The sequence below is a fragment of the Centroberyx gerrardi genome, chromosome 17 (assembly GCF_048128805.1).
Source record: "Centroberyx gerrardi isolate f3 chromosome 17, fCenGer3.hap1.cur.20231027, whole genome shotgun sequence".
Taxonomy (NCBI): domain Eukaryota; kingdom Metazoa; phylum Chordata; class Actinopteri; order Beryciformes; family Berycidae; genus Centroberyx; species Centroberyx gerrardi.
In genome coordinates this window covers 19,239,203-19,264,534 of record NC_136013.1, presented here as the reverse complement: position 1 = coordinate 19,264,534, position 25,332 = coordinate 19,239,203, and the positions used below count along the sequence as shown (strand labels likewise).

Sequence of the window (25,332 nt, the reverse complement as noted above, 5' to 3'; positions counted from 1 at the left end):
CCCTGTTGCCATGGAGTCACTCATATGTTTGCAATAAGGCTTCACTTTCACAATGTTGAAACACATTTTTGCCTGGTGTGCTAGACCATGTGATGGCACATTCAAAGTACCATGGACAAATCAACTAATATACTGATGCGAAAATAATAACAAGTTGAAGGTAACAGCAAAGATGGCTGTAGATATACTGACTTGTGAAATGACAAACCCTTTGTTATACTAAGAGCTTACTGCATGTCATGCCAAGGCAACAAGACTTGTCTTGTTAAGACTTCTTCTTGAGCTTTTAAGGTGGTGGCATCCATAACCAAGCACAATGGAGTTGGCATCAAGAGCGATGGATTCATATCCGATGTTGGCAAAATAGAGCTAACAATGTGAAAGTAATCATGTCTCCAACTTAGGAAATCCCTGAGAAGGGATTCAGGAGTGTCGTTACAGAGAGGAAGGGTAATTTACTGTCATGCCTCAAACACGGAGTCCTCAGAGAGAACAGCTGAAAAACAAATGTAGGCCAGCAAGAATTGAAAAAAAAAAAAACTTCCCATGTTTCTTGGTCCAAGTGCCATGTAGAAAAGCTTTGGCACAAAGCCAGTTTGCAGTAGTACTTGTGGGCCAAGACGTTTTTATTCTCAGCTGGCCCAGAGGAAAGGACAGAAAAAGAGATGTTGTGAGGTTGAAGAATGTGAAGACACGGACATTCACTGTTTGAAACTGCTAAAAAGGAACTATCAGGAATTCGTTGACAATCATAGAAGAGCATGCATATCTAGACTAAGATTATTCATGGTTGAAATACTGGCCCTAAAGCCATACTTACAGAAGGATCTCAGAGGGGAAGACATGGTAGAAAAGTGTATATGACTAAACAAAATGTACAATTTAACACACTTAATCACAAATGGAACTGACTGAAGTGAAGTGAGCAGTACAGATAAATGAGAAAATTTTAATAAACGGAGAGTGGATACTGAAGTAAGCTTTGGCAGCCAGCGTAGAAGAAGTGCACAATTGCATTAGCTTTCCATCACGCTTCCAACAAAAACACAACACCGTCCCGCAGCACTAAGGGCTCATGTAGTGGATCATCTGACACTCTTACGGTATGATCGGTCGAAGAGGAAATTCCTAGTCAGAGTGTGGCATGCTGCCAGGTGGAAGGAGGAATGCAGCGCCTATACAGCACTTACCTCCAGAGCCTGGCGAGGCGGGCATCTCCCCAAGTGAACCCAGTGACTTCAGAAAAAAACCTCACACATTGTTCCCTATCCAACTATTAGCCGATTCTCTAGACCTGTCAAGGACCGAAGGAAAAGCTCAAGGGTTGCAATTGCCTAAACACCAACCACACACGTGAACGCATGCATAAGTTCTCTCTTTCACAGGACGTGCTTTTAATCCACTCTCTCCGACTACTGTGTAATGGGACTTAATGCGATCAGCCACTGCAGACAGACCACATACAGCAAGGAGACAACTGCTCCTCACATTCAGACTTTCCATCATAACAGTCCCTGGGTGAGTTGCAGTTCACCGTATTAAGAGTTGTGCCACCGCGGAGGGCCGGCGAGGTGTGGAGCATTTTATGTAGGAGAACGGGGAAAGGCAGAGCAGGAACGGCATTCATGTCCTGACATGACAGCGGAGCGAGGGGAAAGGCGACAGGTGGCTGCAGCTTCAAACCCCCGCCAGCATGCAAAGCTTGAGGAAACCACAGCATGCTTGCCTCCTCTGATCGACCCTCCAACAGACTCGGAGGCATCCTACAGGGGACCTAAACAATCCCCTCATTGCTGCGGTGGAAGGGTGGGCTTTCATCTCTCCTTTGGGGCAAGGCTGGGCCACGGGTTCCCTTCAAGGCTGCGGGCTGCCTGCAGATGTTTAGAGGACAAGGCTAATTCTGATATATGCTGCTGCGGCTGCTGTGGTTAAGGCTGGCTCTGTTGCCCCTTTGTGCCCCTGCTGACTGGCTGAATGAAGCTCTTTATTTGTGTGGCTGCATTATGAACGTCGTGAAACACACGACAATAACGCATGAGTCAATTAAAGACAAGGGGTGGCACATATTTGGGCTCTGTCACTGCGGCTCTTAGGGACTGTCGCCGGCTTCAACAAAAGGCAAACTGTTTGGCCGGCTGAGCCGAGTGGAGTGCTCCTGACATCCAGGACGCATTCACAAGTGCTCAATAAGGAGGTCGCATTTCCTTCCTTTCATCCCAGACAGAAAGTCAAACATAAGACTTTAACCCATGAAACAAACCTTCTCCAGGCACCACGGTAGCTTTTTTTGATCTTGAGGAAAAGGAAGCAGCAGAAGGGATCTGGATGATGTCTGTATCTCAATGCGGTGCAAAGATCCAAAGGTCCGGCTATTCACCTGACAAGGGTTACCCAAACCCTGACCTTGAGCGAGGGTTTCCCTTGGAAATGGAGCCAGCGTTTTCCCCAAGACACGTAACACACACCTGATGGAAGTCCGCAGGAAAAGATTGCGGCTTCGATAAAGCTCATTTGGCCACGGCCTCCCACTTGCGGTCCAAGGGCATGCATTTTATTAAACGTCATTAAGCCATGACTGCATGAGGGAGATGTTAACACTTGCTGTGGTTCCACATACAAAGCTCTCACGCAGAGAACTCTATTGAACAGCCTAACCCTCCACATTACTTGTGGCCGACTCCACCAGCTGTGTGACCCTAAAACCTGTTCCCTAACCCCTACACACCACTGCAGCCAGCAGCTGAACTCACTGGCAGGTGTCACAACTTTCTAAAACTTCCAAAGACATTGTAATTACCTATGTATTGCCATAGGACCTATGACTTGCCACTGGTCTTTGTCTTCATTTCAACTTTATCCTTCAACTTAGCGACTGAATATATATATATAAAAAAGGCTTTGAATAGGCTGTTAAAGTAAATGCTATCAACTAATAACGTTATAGCCTTAGCAAAGACATATGTGGAGAAATGTACACTGGGAGCACTCGTTGCATTCATGTCTGGTGTGCCCGGTGGGTTTTTCCCCGTTAGATGAAGTGATAGGCTACTTACAGAATGGTAGTCTGAGGAGAAACTGCTGGTACGGTTTCCAAGTTTAGATGCATACATCTCACGGTGGTTCGGAAACATAAACAGCGACTCGGACAAGAAAGCACAAGCTGTGGTCCACTAGCAATCAATAACAAAGCCACCGCGAGTAGAAACGGAGAAAAGAGCTGGCCAGTCCACAGCGCCATTGCTAGGAGTGAGCCGAGCAGAGCACAGACCGCCAGCTGCCCCTCTCACCGACTAACATCGACTCCGTTATTGTAAAGCCGAGGAATTCAGCTGCGAGAGAGAGAGGGAGAGAGAGAGAGAGAGAGAGAGAGAGAGAGAGAGGGAGAGAGAGAGAGAGAGAGAGAAAAATAAGTGGGGCAGTATGTTACAGTCCCAGACAAGGGAAGCCAATCAGAAACCGGTGTAATAAAATAAAACGGATGCTTGCTAGCGCGATGTGGAACAGAGTTTTGGATTCCTTTTCCATGGCATGTAGATTATTTTGGACTGGGTTGTTGTTGAACTTGAACTGGACGCCATCCAGTTGGGAGTTTTCAGTTTAGATAAGACACCGAATAAGAACACCAGTGTGTCCATAACCTAAAGTTTAATGTAACTGTTAGAAATTGGCCATGTTAATTAAAGCAACGAGCCGCTAACATCACTGTTAAGCACCGTGTCTGTAACTTTGTCCGTGTCTGTAGCCTAAGTTACACGGTGTTTAGTTACTGCCTTTGTAGAACGTCGGTAATTGCATTAAAATAGAAATAACTCAAACGATGAATAAATCTTTGCCTTTCAATCGATAATGATTGAACAATACTAATTGTTATTCTTCCGCCAAACAATATAGGCCCTAGTTCTTTACAGTCGCTAAACAAAGTGGTTGCTATGCAACACATAGGTACCGGCATAGAGATATAACACAACAACAACAGTGTTATATCTCTATGGGTACCGGTATGAGTAGTGATTGGCATTTGAATGCTGTCACAAGTGTGCGTTTATTGGGAATTTTAATTAAGTCCAATTAAATCAAATAAAGGCCATAATGCTGATTGGTTGAGCAGTAAGAAAAGATTTACCGGAACAGGACTAGAATGCAAGTGTGTGGCCCTTAATTAGATCAGGTGTGCAAGAGCAGAGCTGGAACTAAAACTTGCAGGACAGAGGGAACTTGAGGACTGGATTGGGAACACTGAGTGGGATAAGAAAAACATTTTTTCAGTTTTTCTCAATTTTTTTGCTTTTTGTCTTGAGAAGTTTTCAGCTTCCAGGCCTCTTTTGATAATTGATCAAATGAAACCACCTGAAAAGAAAGATCATTCTTTGGCTGAACTGTTCACCACTCTATATGCAGCCTGTGATGGGGTCACAATGACTGTTTTAAGGGGTCACAAGCCAAAAAGAGTGAGAACCACTGACTTAAATAACTCTCCAGTGGTCAACATTATATTTCCAACCCTCACTTTTTGGAAAAGTGACCTGACTTACATGAAGTCATTGTCAACTTTCACCACCAACATCATTATTACACAACACATGCCTCAATGTAGCCTTTACTATAATAGTTTGTGTTTGCTGACATCTGCTGGTAAATTTAGAATTAACAATGCTCTGCAATATCAATACATCATAAACACATCAAAACAGAACCATTCTTTTCTTTATTCAGAGTAAGATGGGTCAACATCCAGAATGACAAACATTGTAATGTCAGCATTCTAAATATGTGACAACCTTTGTGTTCCCTATAGATAACCAGAGATAACTTTTTTCAAATGTGTACCAACAAAATCTGGTACCAGCTTTTATACTGGAAGCAGTCTGGGATGTAGCATAACCAAAATAATGAAGGTGAAGGTAAAGTCACCTAGTACAGTCTCCTGTCCTAATTACTGCTGTCTAGGTGAGAATGTGTCAGTGATTACTGCCAAACAATCCTAGCCATTTTTTCCAGATTCTCTCAAAATTCATTTCTGACAGCCTACTAGCCGATGTTTGTTTATTTGCTGCTCATTATGCATACACCCTCCTGATTGGCTCATTATCTGAAGTTGGAATTCCGACTCGGTGTGTCATTTCACATGCCCGTCCCTGATTGGCTGTATTGTGTGTGTGAGCGGGTGTTGTGGTTACCGTTGCTGGCACGTTGCTGTTTTATTGTCAGCATCTCCACTCCGGACAGCCTGGCTTTTCTCATGGCAGAAGTGGCACGAGGACAGCCAGACAGACTGGTGCACCGATAAGGACAGGAGGCATTGTTTTAGTGCATGCTGGGTTACACACACAATCAACCAACAGTTTTTACTGACTGCAGATGAGTTATAGGGTAGTATAGCAAAATGTTGCTATAAGGAGACTCATGAAAAGGTGTAGGCCAAGTCGTTTGACTTTCATTAATTCATTCATTAATTCATTAATTCAGTCACTCACACTTTCATAATTGCATGATGAAACATGAAGCCTGCCTGTCATAGTCTTCTACAGTATAGTCATCATCATCATCATTACACTTGCAGTCATCTTGATGATTATCCTATCTGTATCATCGTTTCCACCAATTTCCTCTCCTCCTCTGTCTTTCCATTGATTATATAATAACCATAATCATCCTTTTCCAGTGAGTGACCAGCTACTGACCTTCTCTTGCCACTTGAGTACTCAGATACCATATATGCACAAATATAATCCCCTATCTGTTTATTTTGCTGACTGTATGTCAAACTGATGCTAATCAGATGCAACGAGGGAGCAAATGATTCCATATGTCATATCTCCCAAGACAGATTATTGCTTAAACTTGCTTCAGTTGTAAATGTCTCCTTTCCAATTACATGGTTTTAACTGTTGTTGCTTACAGGTTCAAACATCAGTGTAATTATTCATTCTGCTATTTCACCTATTGATTGTCATTATCATTTTGTATAAAGAAAAAGATATAATTGTAATGCAGTAAATGATCATGTGATTCCCTACAGCCACCCACCTGCAGGCAACTGTATAAGAACGACTTCCATTGGCTTCCATTCTCATGCATGCTCTGATGAACGCCACTAGGCCAAAACATTAACATGTTTGTTTCACATGGCCAAAATAAATTGGTGAAATAAAGAGCTGCCTATTTTGTAAGATCTGTGTGTGAACTAACTTTTGCCTTTTGGATATTGAACTAAGAGATTGGGCTGAATTTGCAATTCCATATCAGTTATGATATAATTTACAACTGAACTCTAGAATTTAGGATTTATTTATCTAAAAGAAGTGAATAAACCTCACAGTCTGAAAAAGCAACGTGGGATCTTGTCGGCTCACCACCTGACAAGTGTGGAGGGTGGGGTGTGTGTGGATATATTCACCAGTCCCTGGCTCACTGCTGCACAGTTGGAGTTAGTCCAGGTGGATGAGCGGGTCTCCTCAAGGCAGTAAGTTGTGAAGAGAAAAAACTCTGACTGTTGTTTACACATATGTGCCTAACAGCAGCTCAGAGTATCCAGCCCTCTTGGAAAGGGTGGGCGGGGGTGGTGGGTGTTCTGGAGAGGGCTCTGGGAGGAACAATGGAGCAGCTTTTAACCCTCTCACAGGTAATTGGGAGAGGGTTAAAAGCTTTGCTACATGTGTGTTGTGGATTTGAAAAAGGCCTGCAACCGTGCTCCCCGAGGTATTCTGTGGGTGCTGCAGCGGCATCATAGCGCTGGAGCTGCTGCTGCAAGCCTTTCCTTCTCTTCCACATTGAGAAGAGCCAGTTCAGGTGGTTGGGGCACCTGGTAATGATGCCTCACTTTGGAGGTGTACCAGGCACGGCCGACTGGGAGGAGACCCCGGGGCAGACCCAGGACAGGCTGGAGGGACTACATCTCCCAGCTGGCCTGGCAGCTCCTGGGGCTCCGCCAGGAAGAGCTGGAGGAAGCTGGGGAAAAGGACATGGGGGCTCGCCCTGATTCTGGTGTTCTGGTGAAGTTCTGGTGAAGCCCCCATACTTCTCCCTTTAATCGTCTGTCTGACAGGATCTCCTGCTTTTCCTCTTGTGGTCAACAGAAGAAGTTTGTCTGGAGAGTAAATAAGCTGGAGGGAAACATTTCAAGCCTGGCTCTAGCAAGTGAGGAAGGGAAGCTGAGCCTGTAGCAAGCGAGCCAATGAGAACTGCCGTGAGCAAACTCCCACGGACAGAAACAAGAGGCTCATGGCAATGAATGATCATCTAAAGGTCATGATCCCTGCCTTGAAGAGGGCAAGAAACACCAACAATATAGAGGAAGCGGACAATGGCTGTGACTCTGAGCATAATAAGAACAAGAGAAACAGGGAGGAGGACAAAATCATCATCCCTGATCTCAAGAGGGCAAGAAAGATGGAGAGCTGGAGCTCTCTGACTTTTCCCTCTTCATATTCAACATTCCATTCATTTGAAAAACTTCAAATGAAACCTTGTTTCTTAATGTACTTTTTGTAAATTGTGTGTGTATCATTCTGTTATTGGCTAAATTTAATTTAGAATAGGAACAACCTCCAGTCTGAATTGCATAGAAACAAAGAAACAACTGTTAACTCCTGGAGGTCTCTTTTGTCTACACAAATGGTAGTTACAAGTATTTGACATAGTTCAATGTCTACAAAGGGAATAATGACAGGGAGAGGAGGGTTAAACTGTGGTAAACTGGCCGTGGTCCTCAGAAGTCGGTGGACTGACAAGATCGAGAGCGGCCAGAGCGCGTTGTTTGTGCTCTGCACCACAAGAGAAATCAATGCAGCTGCAGGGCTGAGTCCTGAAAAGCCCATTGTGGGATTTAGGTAGAGTCAAAATCAATCTCTCACTCCACCTATCTCTTTACCTGCTTCTCTGTCTCTCCCTCCCTCCATGTCTGGGATTTCATCAGAGACTGCAGGATTTTCCCTCCCTAAACCACTACAACCTTGCACTTTACAAGTTTCTCCTGCACCTTCAAGTTCGGTTGAAACTTTCCAAGGAGCAATGTACTATGGGGCTGAGTTTGAGAAAAATAATAATAATAAAAATTCCCTCACATTTCATTTTAGCTGCAAATCAATGATGCAATATGGTTCGGCCATGGTTTAGTTTAATAGTTTGGCTGTTGTTTACTGCACCTATGTGTGGTGACAGGCTACTTACTGAATAGTAGTAGAGAAGAAGCTGCTGTATGAGTTCCAAGTGGTTTAGAAACAAAACAGTGGCTTGGACAAGAACATACACTCAGTAGACCACTAGCAATGAATAACAAAACCACCACAAGCATGCCAGCATTATCCCAGGCACTTTCTATGGGCCTCCCACGCTGCTGTCTGTCACCATTTGGCCCTGTGCATTGTTTATCTGTCCTGTCCAGTACCACACAGTCAGGTCACTAAGGGAAACCATAACAGTTGCTCAATGTACAACTGTTGAACGTAGCCAGGGACAGTCACAGTAGAGAGAGAGAGAGAGAGAGAGTGAGAGAGAGAGAGAGAGAGAGAGAGAGAGAGAGAGAGAGAGAGAGAGAGCATAACGTGGAACATAGTCCTGTAGCCTTAAAAAATTGCATAAACTGGATTATCTAGGCTAAATGCCATTTAATTGGTTGCATTTTCATCTTAATTAAGAAGTTGGCCAAACAGGTAATTCAACCAAAATGTTAGTCTGTGTGAAATTGTAGTTTGTTATAATTGTTTTCTATTGTTTCTGTTGGCGCTGACTATAACAAAAGATATAAGGGCTAAACAGTGTGAGGACCAACAGGGAATGGCAACATGTCAATAACTTGCCAGTCAAAGTCAATAGTCAACAATATGTCCAAATCTCACATTTTGGAAAAATAACCAGACTTTCATCATCAACATCACTGCACAGCACAAGGCAAAGCAAAGTGGTGTATTACTGTATATAATTTGGGTTTGCTGACCTCTGCTGGTGGATGTAGAATTCATTTAATAATAAAATAATCTAATTAAATTAGAATTAATAATTGGGTCATTTTATGAAACTGAGCCCTAATGGTTTCTGCAGTATAATTACATCATGAACACAAAACAACAAAATAGTAATTTTACAGGCCTGTGGCAACACATTTTTTTTCTTTATTCAGAGTAAGATGTGTCAACATCCAGCATGACAAAAATTGTACAAAGTTCACAATTTATAAATGAAATATCACAGCAACTTGTGATCTCACACATTTATAGCAAAATTAAAATGTCAACAAATCCATGCTGTGTAGTACAAAAATAAATCAAACTTCAGTTCCACAGAGAGCACAATAGTTTATACAAAATCCTGTCTTTGTTAATGATCACTGAAATCAATCTCAAAATGAATCGGTTCAAATAAAATAATAAACTCTGATGAATTCACAATAATTTATATGAAAAGTCAGCATTCTAAATATGTGACAACCTTTTTGTGTTCCCTATAGATAGTCACAGATAACTCTTTTTTCAAATTTGTTATTTATGTACCAACATCAGATGAGCAGCCGGTTTGTGCTTTAAAATCCCTTTTCCATTTTTACTGATAATGAGAATTAATTCAAAAACTGGTACTAGCTATTACTCTACTGAAGCATTACTATATTGGCAAAAAGCTGCAGACACGATGCTGTGGAAAAAGGCGTATGCAGTCATGGATGATGGATAGTAGAGTCCTGAAAGAGGACAGTAAAGTACAATAGATGAGTTTCGATCAGGTGAACAACAAGCACCTTTTGCATTAGCTCTCAAAAAAGGCAAATTCTGAACATGATCGCTAACAACTAGCACAACAGAACGGAGGGGTGCGTACAGGCAGGCGTGTCACCCCTGGGTGTAGCACCCCTCGAAGGCCTTGCTCAGGAAAACAAGCCTTCGTTTGCTTCTGCTTTTTTAAAACCTTGAATTGATTGACTATTTAATCCTTTGTACAGTGATTAGATATAAAGTGCTGCTGGGGGATAACTTCATCTTCCTAAAACATAGCAAAAATGAAAGAACATCATTGTTTTTACAGTTGATAATAGCCTACAGTATAACTGCTATGGTTATAATCATCCTCCTCTCTGATTTCAAGTCCCTGTTCTTCCTCCACACCTACAGTGGCTACTATAGCAGTTCGTTTGCTCCAATCTCGTGCCAAAGAGGTCACCTGGAAAATTGCACGCCGCCGCACGTAAGGATAATATCTTCAAGGACAAGTGCAAATAGTCTACTGGCACATAAGTGGGGACAGTGACCCTGTAAGTCCCGCTGTCATACTCTATAAATTCTCTTTACAAAACCCTCTGCGACCCGCCGCTTAGGCTCTCAGGTACTGCTTTTAGTTTCTGTAAGAACATCAAAACATGGAAACGAAGGTGTCCCTGTGCAAAATCGTACAGAAAGAAAGTGGAACTCATATACTTTCGCTTCTAAAACTGAATGTCCAAGTTTCCTCCTCCTTTTTAAAAAGACTTTTTGTATTAAAAGATTTGTATAAAAATCAATATTTTACATAGGCTATATTAAAAAGATTCATGTTTCCCCGCTATGCTTATAAACAAGAAATTGCATATACCCAAACATTTTTTTTCCTTTTGCAGATTGCATCCCATACCTACTATAAACAAATGATTTAGTTATTATATTGCTGAGACATTTCTTGATTCTAGCAACAGAAGTCTCGAAATTGAACAGAATTGATACTAGAAAGGCTAGAATGTCGTCTCTATAGGTTATCATTTCTATTTTAGATTATGTAAAGATGGGCATGGTGAACATGCATGCACCACACAGGTGTGTTGCTCTGGGAGTGAGTTGTCTCTCCTAGATAATGGGATTTCCACCATCGGGTTTCCGTGTAATGATGTTTACAATAAAACTGTTCATACATACATTCATACATACGTCAGGTCAGTTTCCTCTCCAGATTCATTTACAGCACCAATTAAAAAATGCCCCCACCTACAGCTACAAACCTTTTTTTTTTTTTCTCAAAACGAAAGACAAACATTTCTCAAGCATTGTCAGAAAATAAAGCGATTCGCAAACCAGTTCTTGCTATTGAACAATCTACACGCAAGAAGAAGGGAAAAAAAACAAACATCTAAAATCATCAAGTCCAAAATCATCCAGTGAGGAGAAAAAAAGAAGTAGCTTCCTCCTTTGCTCGTCGTTTTTTCATTTGTTTTTCACTGTCCAGTTCAGCTTTTTCATCTAAAATGCTTCATTGTCAAGCAATAAAAAGAACTCACGTCCTATAATCATTAGCTTACTGTTCAGAAATATACACTAAAAATGTGCATACATGAGCAGCTAGAAACATTACATGACACTATGTCAGCTCATATGAAAACGTACAAAATGTGAATGTCCTCAAAAACTATTTTGCTGTTTGCTCGTTTTTTTTTCTTCCTCAAAGCAAGACCCAAAAGGAAAGAAAAGAAGAAATTATCATGAGGTCTTTCTAAGCATAACACCTCTCTTTTTTTTTTTTGAAAGAACAGAATTGAAGATATATAACACTATATGATAAGTTACTGCACCGAACCGAAGGAGATAAGACCGTCACTGCCTGTTTGTCTGTGGATTTTTCATATGCCAGAAAAAAAAAAAAAAAGAATCTCCCTTTGTCTGCTGAGCGGCTACACTTGGATCCCTTGGACAGCTTGCTTGATATTTTCCAACAGGGCTTTGTTCTCCGGACTCTGGTACTGGTCTTGGTTCGTGTACATATCCGTTAGAGTGGTCACGTACGCGTCGAAGTTCTGCTCGCTGATCGGCTCCTACGGGACCAGTCAGAAACAAAGGAATTAGGAGGAGAGAGGGAAGAGAGGATTCAAGATGTCCTGTAAAATCTTCTTATAAGATGTCTCAACTTTCAAGAAGAAAGACTCAATCAGAAAATCAATAAATCTAACTGTGCTTTAAATACATGTGCAGGTACATCTCAATACATGATGAACTCTTCTGAGTTAAGCATCTCAAAGAAAATGTAAAGAAAAGACTGATTTGTAAATGCTGAAACTTAAGGCGGAGCAGGGAGTGGAAGGGTTAAAGTGTCAAAGATCCTGGAGCTTTATCTTCCTCACAACATTCAAAGTAATGAATTCACACACTGCAAAGACTCTACAATGAGACTCCATAGATATTCAGTAGATTTTGTTTCAAGCTTGGCCCTACATCTTACTAAAGCAAGTTCCTAAAATGTTATTTCAGCAAATAGGCCTGTACCGTGTGTTATAAAACAAGCTCTCGATTGATGATTGCAGTTACTAGTATTATAAAATGAGATTAGTCCGGAGCGCATGCATACAGTATATGGGTGTAAGTTCATGGCAAACGAGAAGGGAGATGGACATAGGAGTCAAATCAGAATCAATCAGAATGAAATACACAACAAAACAGAAAGAATTAAATAAGTCATTCTCTTACTCGCTGGTGCAACTGTAAGCAGCTGTTATTTCTAATGGGAGCCTCTTTGTGTGCCAGCGGTTTCTATGGAGAGGAGAGGTGGTGAACACAGTTCCATTAGCTTGCTTTGAGGAATGGCCTTTCCATATGTCACACACACTAAGGTGCTATTCTCTCACTTAAACACTAGGTGGCAGTCTGATATACAGCCACAGAGGACCTGTAAGGTCTGTGAAGGCAGCAGCTGGACATACTGTAGCATACTGCCAACATGAAGACATGAGACATCAAAACATACTTTGGAAACAAAACACGACACTGGGCCTGCGACTGAATCCAGCTCACAGCATCCGAATGGCCTTTTGGTATGGTGAAGAAGTATCATTTGTAAAATTCTAACCGCTTAAATACGTTTTCCTTTAATATTACAGATTTGTTCTATCTGGAAAATTGCTTGAAATATCAGGGGAAAATATGATTACCAAAATTGCCTTGCCATTGAGCCAAGGACGATTGACTGAGGAATTCATTTATTTCCTTGTCTCTGCATGTTAAATTATCCGCTATGCGAGAGAATGTCATCAGTGAATGGCGATAAGGACGGGCTAAAACAGAAGTAAATAGGCCGTGATTCCAATGAAGCTGTTAGCTCTGGAATTTAATCATTTCCCACTTCTCTTGAATAGACTGTAAGGAAAAAATAGAATGATGGCGTATGGAAATAAGCTGTGTGAAGCACATTGATGTTTAGTCAATAATACTGATTATACTATACAGAACACAGGTTCTCATTCCTCAAAAAACTGTCTTATAGTCAAAACGTATTATAGAACCAAAATGGTGATGAGAGGACAATGCACTGTTTTGAAAGTTCAAAGACTTTGTATTATTTTTAACTATGATGATGAAGACTTGGGTTTCCTTGTTTGGCCTAATGGAGATCAATTGGTATGTAGCAATAATTTCCTTAGAATTATTGTCATCTCTTCACCACTGTGAAAAACTACATGTCCAATCAAGCCTCATTTCACAACTCCCCCTTACAGCTTGGAAAGACAAGCAACGCTCTACATTTTAGGCTAAGCATGCACAATAGGCTGTGGCTAAATACACAAATAAATGAATTAGCTGGTATAACGTTAGGTTTAGCTATGTTCTGTAACTTGCCGGCTTGCCGTTCCTGGTGGCCCTTACCATATGAGGGAGCTGGACATTAGCTAAACTGTTAATCAGTGACTGGCTGAGGTTGGCCAGCTCATGCAGGAGAGATTCATTTTGCTGTTCAATCACCTTGTTTTCCTCCTCTATGGACTTCAGGTTGGACTCCATTGTTGTAATCTGAGGAGAGGAGGGGCGGACGGCATGATGTTACAGCAAAGCTTTGTACACACAGGCGAGCATACACCGTGGTGCATTCACGACTGGCACAGCTACACACACACATGCACACACACACACACACACACATGCATGTCACTGAATGCACCATCAGATTAGAGATATGTGCCACTCCTGCCTCGACTTACCTGTGTTCTAAGTTTGATCATGTCTGCTTCCACTTGTGAATTTGATTCACTTAAATCTTTGATTTCTTCATCCAGCTGTTTGATCTCCTCTTCATGCTCTAGTCCTAAAGGGAAGGAACAATATGAGCATTGACACATTAATAACAGCCCTCCATCATATCTCCAACAGAATATTAGATTCATAGTCTTTATATTTGCACTGAACTAATCACAAATTACATAATATGGCTTTGTAGCAGAGTTATGAATTTGGGTAGAAATTTGGAGTAGTGTGAACAAAATAGTGGAGATAAAGGCTGAAGCACAGAAGCGCTGGCTGGCTCAGATATTACGTGTTTGATTACTGCCAAGCAAAGCCCAGCCCTTCTCTGTCAGACTGGAGCCGCTCTCCAAAACTCATTATTTACAACCTATCCCTGATTGGCTGTTTATTTCAGGAGCTGCTCATTATGCATACACCCTCCTGATTGGCTCATTATCTGAAGTTGGAATTCCGACTCGGTGTGTCATTTCACATGCCCGTCCCTGATTGGCTGTATTGTGTGTGTGAGCGGGTGTTGTGGTTACCGTTGCTGGCACGTTGCTGTTTTATTGTCAGCATCTCCACTCCGGACAGCCTGGCTTTTCTCATGGCAGAAGTGGCACGAGGACAGCCAGACAGACTGGTGCACCGATAAGGACAGGAGGCATTGTTTTAGTGCATGCTGGGTTACACACACAATCAACCAACAGTTCTTACTGACTGCAGTCTATAAATTCATTTTTTATAGACTGCAGTCTATAAGTCTATTTTATTTATAGGGCGGTATAGAAAAAACTACTCCATCAATGTCACGGTTAAAGCTTGGTGCATCAACTGGTCGCCATGAATCATTGCTCTCCATCAACTCTTGTCAGTTCCACTGTAGGTGCAGAAAGTTAAACCAAATCTGTCCTCTAGGTTAAATTCCACTAGTCCTTCTGTGAAGCTTTGTGCTTTATCCTTGTCATAAAAAAGAGGTTCAACCCTACTGTTGGGATAAAGGTGCATTCAAGACAACACAGGACTGAGAAATATCCAACCGCTGAAGTGGATGGAGAAACAGCCGAGAGGGCGGTATCAGCGTGTGAACCTCATCTGTTCAGGTCATCCCACCTCGAAAGCTCTAAATTCTCTTTAAAACAGCACAACACCCCACTCAGTTCCCTAGACCCACCTCCGATGTGTCAGGAAGCTGCCGCTGACGTGCCCCGAGCCGTCGCACCCCGGCGTGGGGCAGGACATCCCGTCCGTCTTGCCCGCCTTCCACGTGAACTGGATGCCGTTCAGGTAGCCGTCCTTTTGCCGCTTGGCCGCTATGGGGCATCCCGAAGCGCTTCTGTGGGACGCGTACTTCCCCGTCACGTGACCTTGTCCGTCACAACCGGGGACCGGACACCTGGGTGGACAGAGTGAGAGGAGATTCACTGCCATTCGTTCATTCATCACCTTCCCCCTACTCACACATTCAAAACCCGACGCTGAAACTTGATGCTTGACTGTCATAGTCATCTATAATGCTGTCTTGATTATTTGGTTAATCAACACACAACTGTAATCATCTTGATGATTATCCTCATCATCACTGCCACCACTCGTGTGACCATAATAAGCAAAAATGTCCTCTCCTCCATCTCATCATGTTTTGATTATATAGGAGCCTCATCCTCCTCTTCAGACAGAGTGACCTGCTGCCTCTCAGCTCCTGGCTCTCTGACATATAGTGCATTTGCCCCCCCGAGTACCAAAACACCATCTATGTGCAAATTTAATTTCTCCGTATCCCTCTATCTATCTCTTTTGGTTTGATATAAACAAAGATACTATCATCTTATTTAGACCTGTCCCAGTGGCAGCCTTATCACACAGATTTGGAACGCTGACGGTGCATCAACACCAGTGCTAATCAGATGCAATGAGGCAGTAAATGATTCCAAATGTCATATCTCCCAAAACGGATTATTGCTAAAGCAAGCTTCAGTTGTATCAGGCTGTATCAGTCTTGTCTCTGCAAACAGCAACTACATGGTTTTAGTGTTTCTGTAACATCAAAATGGGTTTCAAGTTCATGGCTTTTGACTGAGAAAACGATACATGGATGGTCTGGGATATAAGTCTCTGTTTTTTTTGTATTGTGCTATAATAATAAATGTTATTAATTATTTAGTTTGTAGTTTGTAAGTATGACGGAGACCAATCTTGCATTCATGGAAACCTTAACCCGGATAATAAACAGGTTTTATAAGTTTGAATGTCTCCCTTTGACCACAATAAAATCAATATATCTAAAATATATCTAAAATCAAAATATCTTGACATTTTTAATTCTATTCCAATTCCAATTCGTTTCAGTGAGGAATGCTAGTGATGAAAAATTGTTTTTACGGTAGCTAAACATTTTCTCCCAAGCCTGAACTCATGTTGCATCAACAGAAAACAATGACCAGAAGTATATTTATTTGGCTTTTTTCACTGAGAAATGGCTCTGTATGAAATTGCATCCTGTGTAACAAAGACTTAACCACAAAAATATGAATATCTATGGTTATTATGGGCCGCCAAGAGCATGTAAATAAAAGCTGAACTCAACTTGCAGTTCCGTGTCAGCACAATTATTCTGTTAACATTCATCTGCAGCCCTCTGCCTCTTGAGTGCGGTTGCAAAACTATTGCCAAAGACTCTTGCCACCCATCTCAAGAAGGTTTTTCCTGCAATTATCTCACCAGACCAAACTGGCTTTGTCAAGAATAGACTCTTGCTTTCCGATCTCATAGGCTCTTTAACAGAATCTGTTCTCCCTGTCCCAATCCTTGACCTACAGAAGTGTTCATCTCTCTCAATGGCAAAAAAAACATCTGATTGGGTTGAATGGAATTTTCTTCTTTCTCTCCTAAAGAGATTTGGGTGGTGAAAGATTCATATCCTGGGTTAAGCATCTCCAGACGAATACCTTTAGGTCAAAATATTTCTCCCTTAGACGGGCAAATGAGGTGTCCGCTCTCCCCTCTACTTTGTGCTTTTCATCAAGCCTCTATCTATCACTTTCTGTTTGCTTGGTGGCTATCAAGGGGAATTCAGCGCAGGGAGGAAACGGGTTTCATCATGTCCATACTGAGGAAGTTTGGTAAGAGCTTAACCTATCCAAGAGTGAGTTGTTTCCCATTAAAAAGCTGCCCAGAATCTCTCATATGGCCACTTTCCATTAAGGGTTTTTAAAAAGTCATGTAAGTACTTTGGGGTCGTTGTAACAAGTACTTATTATTAAACTCTACTTGAATGTACGATTTTGATCGGTGGTCCCATCTGCCCTTGTCCTTGGCTGGCACAATCATCAAAATTTATATCCTCCCTAAAATTTTTATTTCTATTCCACTGCATCCCTATTGTTATTAAAAAGTCCTGTTTTCACAACTGTGTAAAGAAATCTCCCATTTCATTTGGAATGAAAAAACTGCCAGAATTAGAAACAATTTCTTACAAAGGCTGGAACGGAGTTGGAGTTCAAATTCTATATCCAACTAATTTATCTAATCCATCAGCGAAACAGCTTGTTTCCTTGATGAGTTTGACATCCCTTTCCACTCTTTCCTGGATGCTTCAGGTCCACTTTTCCTCTTCCTCTGAGGGGAACTCCAGACACCAATTCAAGCAAACGCCGCAGCAGTGACCAAACTACTGTCCAGCTGGGAGAAGAGAGTTGAGTGCAGCGTTGTCCTCCATGCCCTGGTGGAGGAAGAGCAGGTGGACGTTCTGGTGAAGCCCCCCCGCTACTCCTCTTTGCTGTCCTGTGGCAGACAGGATCTCCTGCTTTTCCTTTTGTGGTTTTAACACTGAGGAACTTTGTCAGAAGACAAAGCGTGAGGGTAAAAACTCCAAGCCTGGCTTTAGCAAGTGAGGAAGGAAAGTTGACCCTCTAAGCGAGCCAATGAGAACTGCCATGAGCAAACTCCCAAGGACAGACACAACAAGACTCTCCTGACAATAAATGATCATCCAAAGGTCATGATCCCTGCCCTGAAGAGGGCAAGAAACACCAAGAATATTGAGTACAACGGCCGTCCCTCTGAGCATAATAAGAACGGGAGAAACAGGGAGGAGGATGAAATCATCATCCCTGATCTCAAGCGGGCAAGAAAGATCGAGAGCTGGAGTGTGTTTACCCTCTTCATAATGAATATTCCAGTGAATTGGAAAACTTTCCCAAATCATACCTTGTTTCTTAATGGGCTTCATTCTGTGGATTCTCTAGATTTCATTTAGAAGTTACAACGCCCATGTCTGAATCTCTCAGAAATAAAGAAACCTTACTCTTATCTCCTGAAGGTGTTTGCTGTTTTCCAAAACACAAGTGGTCGATAAAAGTATTTTACATTCATTTTAATGTCTGCAGAGGAAACGACAGGGAGAGGAGGGTTAAACTGTGGCAACCTGTCCTCAGTCCTCAGAAGTCGGTGGACTGACAAGATCGAGAGCGGCCAGAGCGCGTTGTTTGTGCTCTGCACCACAAGAGAAATCAATGCAGCTGCAGGGCTGAGGCCTGAAAAGCCCATTGTGGGATTTAGGTAGAGTCCAATCAATCTCTCTCTCCGCCTGCCTCTATCTCTCCCTCTCTACCTGCTCCTCTATCTCTCCCTACCTGTCTGCGGGATTTCACCAGAGACTGCAGGATTTTCCCTAAACCACTACAGCCTTGCACTTTTAGAAGTTTCCCCTGCACCTTTAAATTTGGTTGGAACTTTCCACTCTTTATCACATTTGGTTTGCCTTGTCCGAGGTAATACTGATTTATATCTGCCTCCATCAGTGCGTATCAAGGAGCAAAGTAATAAAGTTGACTTGAAGAAAAAATAGAAAATGTTCCCTCCTTTTCTAATACAGCTTCCATGCTTCATTTGCAACATTTAAAAACAACGTATTCAGCAAGGCGATCTGAAGAACTTGAAATGTGAGCCATTACAAACGATTCCACAAGTAATATTCAGAGCATTAATGTGAAATGAGCACCATTAGCAGCAGCAGTAACACATTTTGTTATCAGGGTTTTATATAGAGACAGAAGACGGATGAGCGGTGTCCTACTGTACCTGATAGGCTCCTGGTCCTCCTTGTTCTCTTTACTGTGGATGATCTTTATCCCACTCTTCCTGGCCCGCGGACACCCTGAGAGACTGCAGATAAATGACAGTGTTACAAGGTTGAAGAGTGTGTGTGCAAGAGAGAGGAAGGGAGAGAGTGGACGGGAGACAAAGATACAGAGAGAATGAGAATTTCAGAAATGTAGGGTGTGTGTGTGTGAGCATGCATGTGACAGCATGTGTGTCTTACCTTCTGTGTGAGGCGTAGTTGCCAGTGATATGCCCCGAACCATCGCACCCCGGTGTCGGGCACCTGGGACAGAAAACGCACAAACGTCTCAGGGCCTACAGCAAAAGCACAGTACCTTGGGGGCAATGCAGCCCATATCTTTCAAAAAGGAAGACATGCATAAAGTCTATAGGTATTTCTTTCTGTCTTTGTTAGATCCACTTTGACTTACTGTGAACTACAAAAGGTCACTTTAGACGGACTACAAAGATTTTTTGTCTTACAACTTCTATTAGATTCAGGTACAGACCTGCCAACACTAGCACACTATTATGGAATAGGTTATTATGGAATATCACTCAAAAAGCAGTGAAATAATGCTCTAAATGACTCCATGTTTGGGCAGTTTGTCATTTCTAGTCGTACAGTGCTTTACATGGTCACTCTTTGTCCCTTCACTAATAGGGTTGACCTTATCCTGGCTAGAATGAGCAAAGGACATGCAAATCATACAAAAATCAGTGACTCATCTCACGCCTTACTTGAGCTCTTGCGCGTTGGTGGCCAGCATACTTCGAATGCTTTTATCAGCTAAAGGACAACCTGAGAGACTGAAAAATATAGCGGTAAAACATTAGTTAGAGCAAGATGGCATGGGACTCCAACCACTGAAACACAACGCAGTTCCACAGCACGCACACACACACACACACACACAGACATTTACACACACGCACACACACACACACAAAACATCAACCAGACAGGAAATGCAAGAAAGCCATGATGCAAGTGCAGGGAGTTGATATAAGAAGTTAACCCTCTGAATATTTTATATTCAGAACAACAAAGTATTTTGTTTTCAAGCTTTGTCTGCTCTTTGCTGTATCCAAAATGTAGCCCACTGACTAAATGTTGTAAATAAACATATAGGGCTGCTTTCAAAGACAGGCTTGAACATAGTGCTAATCCTGAGAATCCTGTACAGTAAGCCATGTTAGCTTCCTAGACTGAAATCATTCAGTCCTAGCAGGCACATCCCACAATGCAACACTGAGCCATTTTGCTTTAGTCTTCTTGTTCTGAATGGCAAATGCTTAGAGTGCTTTGCATTGTGGGAAACGCCTGGAGGACTGAACAACGTCAACCAAGGAGGCTTTACACATGGTCCACTGAGAAATAAATGTAGGACTAGGCTTTAAAATGTCAGTGTATCCAATCCATAACTAATTTAATAATTTTTGTGTTGCATCATACCTATGTTTAGGGGTGTAAATTTGTCAATAGTCAAAGGGCTAACAAATAAGAGAAAGAAGCATTCTGCCTACAGGTTTTTGACAGCATGGTCGAGGTAAGCTGAAAACAATAAATCAGAGAGACTCAGTATCCACCAGGAGAAAAGGAAGTCACACCTTCGATGTGAGGCGAAATTGCTCGTCAAGTGACCACTTCCATCACACCCCGGTGTGGGACATCTGCCACCGGAAAAATAGATAGAATTATAAGCCCAAAAGGAAGGAGAAGAAAATGAGAAAATTACAGAAAAAAGGGTTTGTTTCTGTTTTTTTTGTTGTTGTTGTAATGTTCATTTTCATTGTTTCCAGTTTAGCTTCACTGTCTGCGATTAATATTTTGGTTGTGCGCTTGGTTCCGGAGATCAGCTGCTGATATGGTATGATATCGAGAGCTAGTGTTGCGTCATATTAAGATAAAGCATCAAAATAGGGAAACCACAATGAAGCTGTCAATAAAAGCTACCATGGCTGGCTCCGAGATTAGTGTGGATAAATGGATAAAGCTGCTGAAAAAAAATGATGTAGCAAGCCACTGCCAATAGCGCAGAAGGAGAGGGAGAGAGGGAGAGAGGGAGAGGGAGCAATGGGAGGGTTTCTCTGAGGTGAGTCTGGAGCGAGGGGGAAGGTGTGAACGAAAGAAGGAATTAAAAATAACACGAGGGCGAGAGGGAGGAGGAAAGCATGGGTGGAGAGGAGGAGGAACAGCGGGACGTTGGGGAGGGGAGGGCTGGTCTTACGTTATCAGGTCCTTCTTGCTCTCCTTGCATTGGACATACTTGGGCTTGGGGCTGGGCATGTTCACGTCGGTGGAGTACGAGCGGTCCTCCAGCAGGTCGTGGAAGGGGTCCAGGTCGTCCGGCTGAGAGAGGAGGATGGGAAGGACAGAGGGGAGAGGAGGGGACAGAGGGAGGGAGGGAAGGAGGGGAGGAAGGAGGAAGAGAGAATAGGATGAAGAGGGCTTTTTTTTTAATTCTCACTCCATCATCACACATACGACATCTGGGAGTTAGAATGCAGTTTATTCACCGAAACATTATGAAGAGTTTCTTATACGCCTCAGGTCATTCTCTCTCTCTCTCTACCTCTCTCTCACACACACACACACACACACCTCACAATGGCGGCGTGTCAATTTGAATGCTAATGGTTGAGCCTGTGTGACTTTGTTGAGGCTCACCTGTCAGTCTAAGAGAGCTAGAGAGAATAGCATCCCTGGGAGAGAGGAAATAATGACTCAGTGCCAAGTGAACAATGAGAGTGTGTGTGTGCGTGTGCGTTTGTTCATAGGGCATTCTTATGTGTGTGCTTCACTGCATGTGTGTTGGCACTCTCTCTCTCTCTCTCCCCCTAGAATTCAACCCTAATACAGCACAGTCTGAATCAGGGAGGTGCCTGGGGCCCGCTCTTACAATGCTAAAGCCGGTCACTAGATGGCACTGCGGTGTAGCCTCAGCCCGCGTGTGGCTGCTGTGTATGTGGGGCTGTGCTTTGTCTGCAGTGCAAGCAGCCAGGGCACGAGGGCTGTTGATGCAAATCCTCTTTCCTTTCTTCCATTCTCCCAGCGTATGTACAGTAATGCCCATAAAGAGACAGGTCCAGATACAGCCCAAATTATCCAGCATTCAAGCTGTCTTGGAGAGCACGGTGCTGGGTCAGCCAGCGAGGTTCTCCAATTATAGGGAGCGCAGGCTGAGAGGCAGACAGAAGGGGAGAACGACACATGCATACATACACAGACGCAGAGCAGAAAGTAGGCTAGGGATGGAATGCACGGTATATATACTCACATATACATGCATACACACACACCCTCCCAAAGAAGCATGCGCACACACATACACACGCACACACACACGTATGCTCCCACATAAATATGCACATGCTCTCTCACACACACACACACACACACACACAAACAGATGCACACGCGCATGCACGAGCCTGTGCACGCAGGCGCACCCAGCAGTGGTGCATTGATTTCCAGCAGTTCTTTGATGAGATGAGCTATTCCGATTCCCTCCCAAGGTGCTACTTTGCATAATTCATTTTGGAGAAGAGCGAAATGTAAAAACAGAAAGCCAGCATGCGGGGAGCATGATCCAAAACAGTGCCAGATACCTCTGTGCATGGCAATGCTGACATCAATTAACATGCAGATTCATTAGTTTTCCCTCAAAAAACCCTAATATGACTTTCTAATGATTCCAAATATATCGGTGAGTCAGACAGGGAAGTAAGTAACCTAGAAGACAATCAGACGGCAATGCAAATGTTTGACTCGAAGACGGAATGTTGAATCAATCGCTTGGAGGGGGATGATGTGAGTTGGGGCACATGGAACAGACAATGTAGATATAGCATGCCAAGTGTATGGTATATCAGTTAGATTTCAACTAACTATCACATACCACTGCCTTCATCATTATTGTCAACATCCCAACCACCAAGATCAGAAAACCACCCATATCGCCACGTATTAGTTTGAAATCTCCCTTTCACTTCATCTTCTTTTTCTTCACCCATCATCACCAGCATTATTTCTATCTTGACCCCAACTATTGTCATCGAGACCATCTTAAATGTGATGATACACGGGGAACATTTTGAGGCAAAGTAGATAGACAATATGCTTTAAGCAGGGATAGGCATTGGCTGATTGGAAAAATTCAATGTGTATAACATAGTGGATCTATAAGGCATAACAAAAGCATGATGATAGAATTAGATATCTATGCTTTCAAAAAAGTAACACATACTCATACATCATTTTTTAAGGATAACAGGTAACCTTTAGTTTAATCTTTAGTTGACAAAACCTTTAAAGGCTGGTTCCTCTATATTTTAGAGGTACTGAATGATGATTTCCCCCCCCCCCCAAAAATGGATACATAGTATTTTTGAAACAAATTGGACGGTTTTGGTCAAGCAGAGTTCCCTATCTACATTGCCTCCAAGCGTTGCCCGTGTAACCATGGCCTCGGGCCCCTACCCTTTTACCTCTTTCTCCTCCTCGTCTATGCGTTTGATCTTGGTGTAGTCTACTGGCAGGTCCCAGCAGTCGGCGGCGTCCCCCATGCCGTAGCAGCGGGAGCCCAGCAGGGCGGCCTGCCTCTGGGGGGACATGGGCTCTAGCGGGGTGAGCACCGAGCCCCCTCCGCCGCCGCTGCCCAGACGCTTGCTCATACTCAGGTCCAACGTACCGTTCTCATCAACGTCTAGGTTGGGACTCTGGAAAGTGTTTGTGCATGCGTTGGTGGATTTTGTGTGTGTGTGTGTGAGGATGCGTGGGGGTTAGGGCGTGTCAGTATGCGTGCAGGAGATGAGTGCGTGGGTGTGGAAGTTGTGCGTGTTTTCGAGTGCGTGTGCATGATTATGGGGAAGGGTAAAAGGATGCACAGAACATAAGGAGGTAAGGATGGAGAGAAAGGGATAAAAGAGAGAGAGAGTTTCTGATTAAATAGCAGTCAAACATATTCATATTCTAGGATCAGAGCTGGGCAAAACAGGAGCTGAATACATTCGGAATGCTAAAAAGGTACATGAAAAGTGCTTGAATTTTCTGTTCTTGCCAGTGATGTGTCCACTTTTGAGCTTTTTTCAGATGTCTGGAAAGATGGATCAAGCACGCCTCCAGTTCAAATATCTGAAACAATAGTCCAATTTATTTTTTGCCCAAGTCTGTCTAGGATGAAACATTGGATACTCGCAGTGTACAGTAACAATGTAGTGTTACATTCATAAATAAAGAGGGTCAAAAGGAGAAGAGGTCATCAGTGCTCAAGGACGAGTGCATCCCTCTGTGAACCCCTCCTTTTCTCTTTCTCTCTCGGTCTCTCTCTTTCCTTCCGTGCCACTATGGTCTGCACTGTGTTCTGTGCAGTCAGAAGGGTGTGTGTGTGTGTGGGTGTGTGTGTGGGTGTGGGTGTGAGTGAGTGGGAGAGTGCATGTGTGTGCTTGTGTCATTATGCAGGCATTCACATTACTGTGTTTGGATGATGGTAGCTTTATGGTAGCTTGGGCCAGGCGATGTGTACGTGTGTGTTTGTGTGTGTGTGTGTGTGTGTGTGTGAGTGTGAGCCTGATGTGAGTGGACATCACAGGGGGGCTAGGGGTGAGGGTTAGGGGTGGGGTTGAGAGCAGTGATGAGCAGTGGCTGGAACTAGACTGCTGCTAACCCAAAAATAGAGGCAGAACTATACTGTGTTCTGGCACAAAGTGGGCCACATCTAAGAAGACTGACTACTCAGAACAGCATTCACTTTACCTCCCTAGTGTATGTATGTGAGTGTGTGTGTGCGTGTGTGCAAGTGTGTGTGTGTGTATGCACGCACAAGTTTGCTTTAATCTACATCTGGCACAAATGTACCAAAAGAGTCCCACTCCCTCCAGGATTATGTTTTTTTGGAAGCGTGTGTGTACGACTTGCGCATTTGTTTTTGTGTTTGTGAGTATTTGCCACCCTGTCCTTGCTCTCATTAATATCCCTCTCTCTGACTCTCTCCTCTCATCTCCCCTCTCCTCCTCATCCTCTCCGCTCCCTTTGCTCCCTTTCATGAGAAGGAAAGCCCGCTCTAATGCTGATTCCATCCGACAGTGTCCCTAGGGGTGGATTCTCCCAGCGTCTGAAGCCAAAATCTCTGTGACGCACATTGACTCAAACGCGTGGGGTGATAGATTCGGGACTGGGGATGGATGTTGCCAGCACCGCGGCTGGACCAAAGAATGGAAAAATAGCAGAAAGAAGGACAGAAAAAAAATCAACTTTTGCTGCTGGGTCAGAAGTCTGTAAAGGGAA

At 43.1% G+C, this 25,332-nt stretch overlaps 2 protein-coding genes across 2 annotated transcripts in view; both read right to left on the bottom strand.

Moving 5' to 3' along the window:
* Positions 1 to 3,238, bottom strand: part of pxdn (peroxidasin) — a 52,425-nt gene extending 49,187 nt beyond the window's left edge. The window contains exon 1 of the mRNA XM_071918184.2: positions 3,054 to 3,238. Coding sequence (XP_071774285.1) covers positions 3,054 to 3,238 — 185 coding nt within the window. The remainder of the gene's footprint in view (positions 1 to 3,053) is intronic.
* Positions 3,239 to 11,623: 8,385 nt separating this feature from the next.
* The window catches only part of myt1lb (myelin transcription factor 1-like, b), a 51,854-nt gene continuing 38,145 nt past the window's right edge, over positions 11,624 to 25,332 (bottom strand). Inside the window, exons 12-22 of the mRNA XM_071918188.2 lie at positions 25,300 to 25,304; positions 23,535 to 23,763; positions 21,275 to 21,396; positions 19,785 to 19,853; positions 19,264 to 19,326; positions 19,023 to 19,106; positions 15,115 to 15,336; positions 14,486 to 14,580; positions 13,919 to 14,022; positions 13,587 to 13,730; positions 11,624 to 11,764 (exon numbers count right to left, since the gene is read on the bottom strand). Of these exons, the coding sequence (XP_071774289.1) occupies positions 11,624 to 11,764; positions 13,587 to 13,730; positions 13,919 to 14,022; positions 14,486 to 14,580; positions 15,115 to 15,336; positions 19,023 to 19,106; positions 19,264 to 19,326; positions 19,785 to 19,853; positions 21,275 to 21,396; positions 23,535 to 23,763; positions 25,300 to 25,304 (1,278 nt within the window). The remainder of the gene's footprint in view (positions 11,765 to 13,586; positions 13,731 to 13,918; positions 14,023 to 14,485; positions 14,581 to 15,114; positions 15,337 to 19,022; positions 19,107 to 19,263; positions 19,327 to 19,784; positions 19,854 to 21,274; positions 21,397 to 23,534; positions 23,764 to 25,299; positions 25,305 to 25,332) is intronic.